The sequence below is a fragment of the Aspergillus niger genome, assembly GCF_000002855.4.
Source record: "Aspergillus niger supercontig An01".
NCBI lineage: Eukaryota > Fungi > Ascomycota > Eurotiomycetes > Eurotiales > Aspergillaceae > Aspergillus > Aspergillus niger.
Genome location: NT_166518.1, coordinates 740,743 through 750,650, shown reverse-complemented (window position 1 = coordinate 750,650; position 9,908 = coordinate 740,743). Strand labels below are relative to the sequence as shown.

Genomic DNA, 9,908 nt, shown 5'->3' with positions numbered 1-9,908 from the left:
CGTCGCCTCCCCCCCTCTTCTTTACTTTCAATCTCTCTCCCTTGCGTATTTCGCGGGTAACTTCTAGCCTGCATCTATAAATATTGCCCGGCCATTGGACGGTCCAGCCGAGCCCTATATAGTGTACGTCCCCGTGCCCCAGACCGCCGCTGAAGTATTAGATCTCGTTGATTTCCTGCTCCCTCTTCTCTTTCTCTTTCTTTCATCATGTCTGATCAGTCCAAGCAGCCTGAGTCTTCTACCAACAACCCTTCCCAAGAAGGAGAGAACAACAACAACAACACTACCTCTTCCCCTTCCTCCCCTCAACAAGAGAACCCTCCTACTGGTGATCAGGAAGGACAAGAACAGAAGCCCGAGGACACCAACGACACCACAGAAGACAAGCCCAAAGAAGAAGAAAAAGAAGAAGACAAACAAGAGGACGAAGACCCTCAACCCAAACAAGAAGAACAAGAACAAGAACCAGAACCAGAAAAAGAACCTCAACCTAAACAAGAACCCCAAGAGCAAGAAGACAAAGCACCCAAACAAGAACCCCAATCGTCCGACGAAGAACCCGAACCCGAACCAGAACAACGCGCCCCTCAACCCTCTCAAGACCGTAAACGCCGCTCCCGACCTCCCCAGAAACTCCGCCAAAGAGACGACTACTCCGACATGGACAACAACCAGCAAGTAGACCGACCCCGTCGCCAGCGCCGCCAGCGCCCCCAACAGCAACAACAGGGTCAAGACGGCGGTCCCCTGGGTGGCCTCCCCGGCGTCGGCCAGGCCGGCGATCTCGTCCAGAACACAGCAGGTAACGCCCTGAACGGAGTAACGGGCAGTGCCGGCAAAGCTGTGGGCGGGATCCTCGGTGGAGGCGGCGGCGGGGAAGAGAAGGAAGGCAAGGATGAGCAGTTGCGGTTGAGACTCGATCTGAATCTGGATATTGAGGTGCAGTTGAAGGCCAAGATTCATGGTGATCTTACGCTTGGGTTGTTGTATGTTTACCCTTTCCTTTCCTTTCCCCTTGATCCCCCAACTGCACAAAATACTCCCCCTCCTATTATGATTTATCTGATATACCCCAGTTCGTGACATCGAGCGAGCGCAATCTACATCTTGGGACAGCTGGCTAATTCATGCGGATAGGAACTGAGTGAGCGAGTGTGTACTGTGAGGAGAAGAGTACTGGGATTTTCTTTTTTTGGGAAAAAAAAAGTCAGTCTCGTTTCAAGTTACTATCCGCTTGTGTTGTCGGGTCCGCAGTCTCTCTTCTCTCTTATGTTTGTCTTGATGATGCTTTGATACGATACCTTCGTCTTACTACTACTACTACTACTACTACTACTACTACTACTACTACTACTACTACTACTACTACTACTACTACTACTACTCTTACTACTCTTTGATCTGTGACTTTTTGGTTTCATCATCATACATATGTTTATGTCATTACTTGACTGTTGCACGATACGGTCTAGATCTGTTTTCTTGTGGTTGTGGTTGTTTTTTTACTTACGCGATTGATGAATGATGATATTGCTTCTTTCCCGTTTTCTTCTCTTCTACTTGTGTTATGCATGAGCAGGTGCAAGAGCTGCTTTCTGTGTTGTGTGCTGTACAGACCTGTACCTTTCTACCATGCTACCATATTCATTGAATGGTCAGTATCATAACTAGTACAGGATAATGAATTGAGTCTCTATAGCCCTACACATTTCAATTCTATAGCATCAATCTGGTATATTTCTATCGTTCACCATCTAGCCAAACGAAAAGAGAGAAAAAAGTAAAATCGGTACCACCATCCATCAAATATAACCTTAAGCAACATCCACCATGAAAACGCACGATCTAAAGAAGCATGCCCGGACCAGATCGCGCCGCGTGGCTAAATCAGCATCAGATCAAGCCCCATTATCTTTCACAGTTCCACCACATACAACGTAAATCAAAAGCAATAGCAAAGCAAAGCAATTAATGTAAGTCTGCGTTGACATCTTGTCAGGTGACAACGTAGCTCACAGTCCAGCAATGTACATCAACCCGTATCCCACCGTTACTATCACGGCAAAGGACATCAAGCTGGCGGGGATACCGCGTGTGAAGAAGTGACGGACTTGCAGATACCGCTGGCCCGTCTGGGGTACCTCGGTCATGATGGCCGCTGTAGCTTGTCAGTACATGCATACTTTTTCTTGGTATTACTTGTCAGTGGAGGGCGACTTACTCATGTTAGGGAAGCCACTGGTCGGTAGAGCCATGGCCACCGAACACATCAATGCGCTCGCCATCACGAGCAGGTTGGGGTGCGGGTCGTCCATGCCGAGTCCGATCTGTCGTACCAGCGGGAGCATGATCAGGGCTGCCACGGTGTGGGAGATAAACGTGGCAATGACCAGGATGAGGGCGGAGAATACAAGCAGCACACCATAAAGACTGAGATGTTCCACCCGCATGCGGATCGCATTCGCAAGGGTGTGAAGGAGACCAGAAGACGTGACCGCCTTTCCAAGGCAGAGCCCACCAGCGGCCAGAATGATGATCGTCCAGAGGAAGTTGTTGAAATCTTCTTTGTTGAGGATACCCGTGCCAAAGAACAGGACCATCGGAATAATGGCGATTACGCCCATGTCTCCGAAAATATGCTCGAGTTGGTGACTGCCACACCACAACGCAATGGTTGACAGTGTGACAATACTGATGAACCACTGAACTCCAGTGAACTTGTCTTTCAAGGGACGGATGGCGACGGCCGTCTCACGACCGGGTTTGAAGGTGAGCACCAGAAGCATCCAGATGGCGACAATGGACAGAATGCACACCGGGAGTGAGATGAAGAACCAGGTCCCCCAGCTCATGCTCGGATAAATATTCTGCAAAGCGATGATGTTTTGAGGAGACGCGATAGGCGACGCGGCACCGCCCACATTGGCGGCCAAAGCAATACCTAGAACAAGGGACTTGGCAAAGCTGGAGTCGGGCTCCAGGTTTCGCAACAGAGGTTGGATGATTGAGTAGCAGAGCACTGGCGAGGCGACGTTGCTGATCCACATACTCAGAAACATGCTCACAAACATGTTGGTGAGAAGCAAGATGTTGGGATTGGACCCGGCTTTACTCAGGACGAACATGGCCATACGACGAGCGATATCGTACTTGGAAAGCGCCGCAGCGATGGTGAAGCCACCGAGCAACAGCATGATGACTGGCGTCCACATGGCGCTGAAAGCAGCGGCGGTGGCTTCCTTGGGGCCTAAGCGTTCGTGAGGCTTGTTGTCGGACAACATGATACGGAGCATCACGACGAGGAAAGGAATGAGTAGCGATGTGACGAATAGAGGAATAACCTGCAGTGAAATTAGCTTGGGTCAGTCGATGAACAGAGACGCAGGGCATAAAACCGACCTCTGTAGCCCACAGCAAACTGACAAAAACAAGCATGGCCAGACAATTCTGCTGTTCAGGCTTCTCCATTATCGGGACCGAAAGTAAAATGCCAAACACAAGCAGGATGAGAACGAGGGTGACAAGACTCAGACTACAGAGCCACTGCGGGATTCGGATGGTTCCAAAAGGCGTCCGGATCATCTTGGGCATGACTTCCTGCTCGTCTCCTTGGCGTCGTGCTTTGGAAGGATCCTCATCTCCACCAAGAAGCGTCCTGCGAATACCGACGTTCGCAGCCTGAGCCTTCCTTTCGATGCCAATCATTTCCCTCCAGACCGTGTTTCGCTCCCACACCACATGTTCCCTGAGGTGCAGACGGAGTTCACGTTTGGCGAGGGGAATGTTACCGGTGGTGACGACATTCGCGTAGACCTCCTCGACTTTGCGAATGTTGTCATCCACCTTTTCCATGGTAGAATCCTTGAAGGGATACGTCAAAGACACGACCGAATTCACGTACTCTCGACGCAAATTGCGGTCAAGGATCTTATCGTACTTCTTCAGTGCTTTGGAGAACCCAGTCTTGTTAAGCTGGATGTACGACTTGAGTCCACAGATGGAAACATAAGCCGCAACAGCCCGCTTCTTCAGCGAGAGCCCGGCATTGTAGAGGTCTACGACGATTGGGTCCGAAAAATGCTCGTCGGGTGCACCCCCGCGGTGCGCGGACGGACCGCTGTAGCCCAGAAGCCGGGAATCAGCCCCCCAGAGCACAGAATCCCTCATGTCGTCCGTACGACTACCATCCGGGTTGCTAGACTCGGCGCCATGCGACTGCGGTCGATATTGATTCGACAGCGTCCCAGGTTCGTCGTCACTGTCTGCATCGTCATCATCATCATCGGCCAAAGTTTCACTGAATGCGCTATGACGCCGTTCCTGGTTCGATGGCACCCGACGAACAATGCTCCCCGGCCGCTGCCTAGAGCTTGAACTGGCTGTGCGACCCTTGATCATGGCGTCACTCATGGGATCGACATTCATAGTATCGGCCCTGTGCGCATATTCCTCGGCATCTCTGAGGACGTCCTCAACCTCAGTGAATATCTCCGCCTCCTTGGATTGATAAAATGAGCAAATCTTTTCGAGTTCTGCATCTAGAGCCCGACGGAATATCGCATCAGTGTTTAGACTGCCGCCATCTAGCAATGGGGCTTGTTCAACATCTGCATGTTCATGTCCGGCCGATCGATGATGCACTTCCTGTTCTAAAGAATAAATCCTGAACAGTGGACAACAGTTAGAGGGACCCATTCAACAGAGACAATTTCCGCCAATGTAACATGCACTTTCGGAGTGTAATGTGACATTCGCGATATAAGAAGAGTATTCCCCCGGCGGAGGACAGAAAAGAGAGAGTGTGTGAGAGAGCAGACGTACAGTTTCTTGAGGTTGCTGTAAGCCAGATAATAAGCACTCCAGTCCGGCACAGCATTGAACTGGATGCTGTGAGAGAACTTCATCTTGTCGGCGGAACCGCTAGTCTGGTGGCGGTGAGGGTGACGACGAAGAGCTTCTATCCAATATTTGATGATAACCGGTTTCTCCCGCAGTGTAGGCTTCTGAGGATGACCTTCCCGGTGGTCTGTACGATGGTAGGAAGGGGATTCAGACCCCGGGTCAGTCAGCTGGGTAGGAGGAAGAGTCGCGTGAGACTGGCGGGAAGTTGTGGCAGGTGTGTCAGGATACTGGCCGAGTTCAATAGACTGGCCGCTTGGGGTTACGTCGTTATCGTCGGGAGAGGCACCCCTCGCAGAAGCGATGCGTGCCCAGGTTCGATCGCCGGCATTCGACGACACGGTGTTGGACAGGAGGAAAGAGGCAGGGAAGAGCGGGGCAGCAGAGACAGCGGCCGGAGGATGTCCAGCGTATTTGTGCGAGGGTGTTGGATGGGCGACGTTCCACGTTCTCAAGTCGTGCCGCTAACGCTAGCTAGTTGATGGTCGTATATACTAGCCTGGTAGTTATCTGCAGTGCGTTGGTCGTTATCGGGGAGAACGAATTATGAAGCACGGGACGCCAGCAGGAATAGTATACCCGATCGGCGTTAGACTTTCCCTCCCCACGCGTCTAGAACAGGGATTGCACCCGATCCAGCTGTCAATGTAGCATGCCGCTTAACACGCCAATGGAAAGATACCTGTAGGAGATGAAGTGCATCCTACAGATCGCGAGTAGGCAGGCAATGCTGATCGGTGAAGCTACAGATAAGCTGCTTTACGGGGGGCCAGAATTGGCCGGGATTGGAGAGGGACCCAGCCGCGACTAGCGCTGTTAGTCATCGCCCGTGTCATTGGCTCGTGGCCGGAGTCGAGGACTTCATTAGTCGCATCAACTTCACACTATCTTCTGTTATGTACTAGCAGTAATTTCAGATACAATCCAATATATCATCCGATCCTTCCATCTTGAATCAATTATGCGTAAATTTTCTAATCCAAATGCTTTCAAAAACGGTCAAAGAAAATGAGGTACAGGTTTCAGATAATATACAACACCCATCCAACTATCCCATCTCTCTAGCTCCCCTACTGCATACCATCATAGGTACAATGTAGCCGAACGCCCTCTGATATCATCAGTAGAAATGGCTCTTTTTCCCATCTCTCACTCCAATAGACTTAAAATAAGTACATTACCTCCGGCGCGCAACCAATCCAAGGTTAGAACGGCCAGCCACACCCAGCTTGTGCACTTGCTCTCTCTTATCCCACACTCCACTGCGGCCCTCAGCAACGGCAACCAGCTCATTAGCCACGCGCTGGCCAAAAATAGCATCCCTACGCTTGTCAGAGGCATCAATAATCCACTTGATCGCGGTCCTCCGGCGCTGTCTCAGCGCGAGAGGAGAAGGGACCTGCACAGACACACCACCACCAACGATACCCTTCTGTTGACGGAGCTTGAGCAAAGGCGCGACGGAGTCGACAATCAAGGTGAGATAGAGGACGGGGTTAAGAGGGAGCTGAGGAGCGGGAGGACCCGGGAGCAAGCGGCGCCGGGGGTTGATGTTAGGGGGAGGAGCAGTGCGCAAGTGATCCAGAATGAATGCCATGGTCTAACCCAGAAAGTCAAAATCAGTCCTGATCCTGTCAAAGAAAAGAAGGTCACTCTGCATAGTAGAACGTACGTTCTGAGCCTTGCTCAGCTTGCCATCTTGCATCAGCAGCTTAGTGAACTGCTCCACTATCGTCTCATATCTCTTGCGGAAGTTCTCGGTCTTGGGAAGATTCTGGGGCGCTTCGAACTTGAGTCCAGGGTGCAGCTCCGTGGCCTGCTGGTTAACCTGGGAGATCATATTGGCAACGACCGACGCCGAGGCATCGTCCAATTCCTTTCCCTGAAGTTCTGGCTGCAGGCGGCGAGCGGACGTCGAGAATGAACGGCTACCGGATGGACGCTTCATCTGGTCTTGCATGACCTTGGGCATATGCTTTAGGGCCTCTTTATCACGTTGCAGGATCTATGCAGAGACAATAGTCAATAAGGACCCAGATACCGCGGGGAGAGCGTCAAAACAGGGAAGCAGCCGCAGCCGCAGCAGCAACAGCCACAACACGACATCCAAGAAAGAAACGCACCTCAGAAATAGGCGATCCCTGTTCCAACTCAGGACTAGCAGGAGTACCATCGCACTTCTTATCCATGATCTTGCTGACCTCCGCGGCCTCTTCGCTAACATGGGGCAAAGGGTCCTCGGTCGGGCCCTTGGGTCTATCCTGACCATCAGAGCCCGAGGAGTTGCACCTCCTCTGTCCCCGGACGGAAGCTGACAGGCCGGATTTCAGGCCATGGCCGGTCGAGGCCGCGCAAGGCCGGTTGGTGTTGAGGATGGTCGCAAAACTGCGTCGGGAAGCCGCCGAGCTGTTGGCGGACTGGCGAAGAACGGGAACCGCCCGTGCGGTAAAAAGGTTGAGACGCGGCGGCATGGTGTGTGATAATGGGCCCTCAATGAACAATCAATGTCAAGGAGGATGGGAAGAGGTAGTCACATCGACCCGAATCTGGCTCTCTCGCCTTGGATGGCCGGCGAACGATTTTCCTCTCCACATCCGCGGCTGAGTCAGCCGCTGCCAAGAGTTTCATTGGATCAAGGAATTTGATGCGATGCCTCCACTGCAATGATGACGAAGTGACGATTTCTACACAATTATTTACGAGTTTTACTAAGAGTTGAATCATACAGCAGACAAACCATCCTAGCTGAGGTTGGTGCTACTGACAAAGGCGTGATTCCTAATAATTCGTTTTTCGGTCCGCAGCAGAGACTCAAGTTGTTAAGGTGACATTTGAAAACCTGGCTCTTAGCCTATTGAAATACAGGATTGTAGCCTATTCGGCATACGTTGGTACTGGCCCGCAGCTTGACTGAAACAAAGAAAGCACCTCCCATAGTAGAACGTGAAAAATGCCCAAAACGTCAACTGGGCATGTCTGTACAAAAACCCACTGAGGAAGCTAGCTCGCTTTTTACAACGGCATTTTCGAGTTAAACAGGATTAAGGAGAGACGACGAAGGAGTACAGATGGAAAATGAGAATAGTGAGCGGAGACGGCTGATAGGCAGCAGCTCAATAAGGTGCCCAACCCATTGAACAACATATTAGTGGTTGAATAGGGCATCCTCGTTGACATCGTCTGGGTAAATGTAGAAGGCAATTGCCAGAATTAGATACCTGGGATGGGTCAGTATAAAAGCTCAAAGGTGAGTGAGACAATATAGCGGTATAGGAGCAACATACATTCCCAAGCATAGTCCACCCTCGAGGTAATTCGACTTTCCGTCCTGAATCAGGAATGTCACAACCAGTCCAGAGATGAAAAAGGCCATTGTCTCGAAGATATGGAAGTGTAGCGTCATATCCACATTCATGATCCATCCAAGAATGACAAGGAATGGCGTCACAAAAAGAGCGATCTGAAGACTGCTTCCGATGGCAACGCCAATGGCAAGGTCCATTTTTCCTTTCCAAGCAACAACAACAGCGGTCACATGCTCTGCGGCATTTCCAACAATGGGAATAAGAACAAGACCGATGAACGTGCGACTCATTCCAGTCTTCGTCACAATACTGTCAATACTTCCAACCAGATAGTCGGCGCAGATAGCAACCAAGACCGTGATGACAATCAATGCAACAGTGGCCGCCCACGGACTGAGCAAATGCTCCTCCTCCTCGGCTTCTTCAACTTCGCCACCCTGGTTCTCTGTATCGTTGAGCTCATCGTTGGCTGCTTCGAAGAGCTCTGCATGCGACTTGAGCTGAAAGTAAAGGTACATCACATAGAGAACCAAAAGAATAATAGCAGTTCCATGCGAGAGGATCAGAATGTTGTCACGTCTTTGCTCCTTATCTTTAGAGCCACTCAAAGAGGCGTACAGGGTGGCGGGAATGATCAGCGAAGCAGATGAAACAGTCATCAGGGATGACATTGTCGACGCTACCGTGCTGTTGAAAGATTGCTGCGAGTACTTGAGACCACCGACGAAGAAGCAGCAGCCGAGGACCAGCAGAATGTTGGACAGGATGCTACCAAGCATACTGGCTTGGACGACGCGGATTTGGTTGTCTTTCAGAGCAATGATACTGACCTATCCGTAGCGATTCTTGTCAGCGCCGGGTCATTGTAACACATTAGACTTCAGACAAAAGTCAGAGATGTACATACGATCAACTCAACCGCATTGCCGAAAGTGGCATTCATCAAGCCTCCCAGGGCTTGACCCATAGTAGCTGCCAGCTCTTCAGTCGCGAAGCTCAAAAGAGAGGCCAAAGGGATGATTGCGAGAAAGTTCAAGGTGAAGATGACAGTACTGTCCCAATGGAGAGCACCGGAGATGATACCGAGTGGCACAAAAATGAGCAGGACATTGACATAATCGCGAACGAGAGTCGACCAAGTCAAATGAGCCACCCGTCTAGGCCAGTGAGACCAGTGAAGCTTCTGCTGTCGCGGACGGAGGCCGGAGTTACTGCGAGCAATGTCACCGAGCAATGCTGCTCTCTCATCAGGCTCCGTGGAACCATTCTCTGATGATAAGCCCGTCATTCTCCGTTTGGGGCCCCAGGAGTAGCGTCTAAATGACTTGAAGATATTGTTGGTCGCTGTAAAGGCAGGTTGGGAATTTTGTTAGCCCAGTCTACAGAGCGTGGCACCTAATAGGACCAGGCGGGTAGATGTGAAAAGATGAGACAAAGGCTGGCAACGGTTGTCATTCGCCGCGGACGGTGCTGTCAGAAAAACAAATAGGAAAGGAAGGCGAGTTGACACGACAAAGCAGTTTAAACGAACAAAGGAGTGGGGAAAGTGAAAAGCTTATAAACGACCGGATATACTGCCAAAGAGTATAGTGATCTAAGTGTGCGTGAAGAGACAACAAGCCGTGCCGATCATAGCAAGCAAGAGGGTCAAAAAGCGAGATAGAAAAGCGAACGAATGGAAGGACTGTGATACCTGAATAAGAG

At 50.9% G+C, this 9,908-nt stretch overlaps 4 protein-coding genes across 4 annotated transcripts; 1 reads left to right on the top strand and 3 right to left on the bottom strand.

Moving 5' to 3' along the window:
* Positions 1 to 207: 207 nt before the first annotated feature.
* On the top strand, positions 208 to 1,144 carry An01g03130 (uncharacterized protein; the record flags this gene model as incomplete). Its single annotated transcript, XM_001388710.3, has 2 exons — positions 208 to 986; positions 1,138 to 1,144. 2 exons carry the CDS (start codon positions 208 to 210, stop codon positions 1,142 to 1,144), a joined length of 786 nt encoding a protein of 261 aa, XP_001388747.1.
* A 701-nt stretch (positions 1,145 to 1,845) lies between these two features.
* On the bottom strand, positions 1,846 to 4,904 carry An01g03120 (uncharacterized protein; the record flags this gene model as incomplete). The annotated part of the gene is made up of 5 exons (XM_001388709.3): positions 1,846 to 1,882; positions 2,017 to 2,158; positions 2,222 to 3,341; positions 3,400 to 4,663; positions 4,822 to 4,904. The coding sequence occupies 5 exons, from the start codon at positions 4,902 to 4,904 to the stop codon at positions 1,846 to 1,848; spliced, it is 2,646 nt and encodes an 881-aa protein (XP_001388746.3).
* Positions 4,905 to 5,642: 738 nt separating this feature from the next.
* An01g03110 (mitochondrial 37S ribosomal protein uS7m) lies at positions 5,643 to 7,370 on the bottom strand (the record flags this gene model as incomplete). Its single annotated transcript, XM_001388708.3, has 5 exons — positions 5,643 to 5,783; positions 5,981 to 6,008; positions 6,081 to 6,499; positions 6,572 to 6,904; positions 7,023 to 7,370. The coding sequence occupies 5 exons, from the start codon at positions 7,368 to 7,370 to the stop codon at positions 5,643 to 5,645; spliced, it is 1,269 nt and encodes a 422-aa protein (XP_001388745.3).
* A 674-nt stretch (positions 7,371 to 8,044) lies between these two features.
* Positions 8,045 to 9,492, bottom strand: An01g03100 (uncharacterized protein; the record flags this gene model as incomplete). Its single annotated transcript, XM_003188481.2, has 3 exons — positions 8,045 to 8,117; positions 8,184 to 9,034; positions 9,112 to 9,492. 3 exons carry the CDS (start codon positions 9,490 to 9,492, stop codon positions 8,045 to 8,047), a joined length of 1,305 nt encoding a protein of 434 aa, XP_003188529.1.
* Between the last annotated feature and the right edge of the window lie 416 nt (positions 9,493 to 9,908).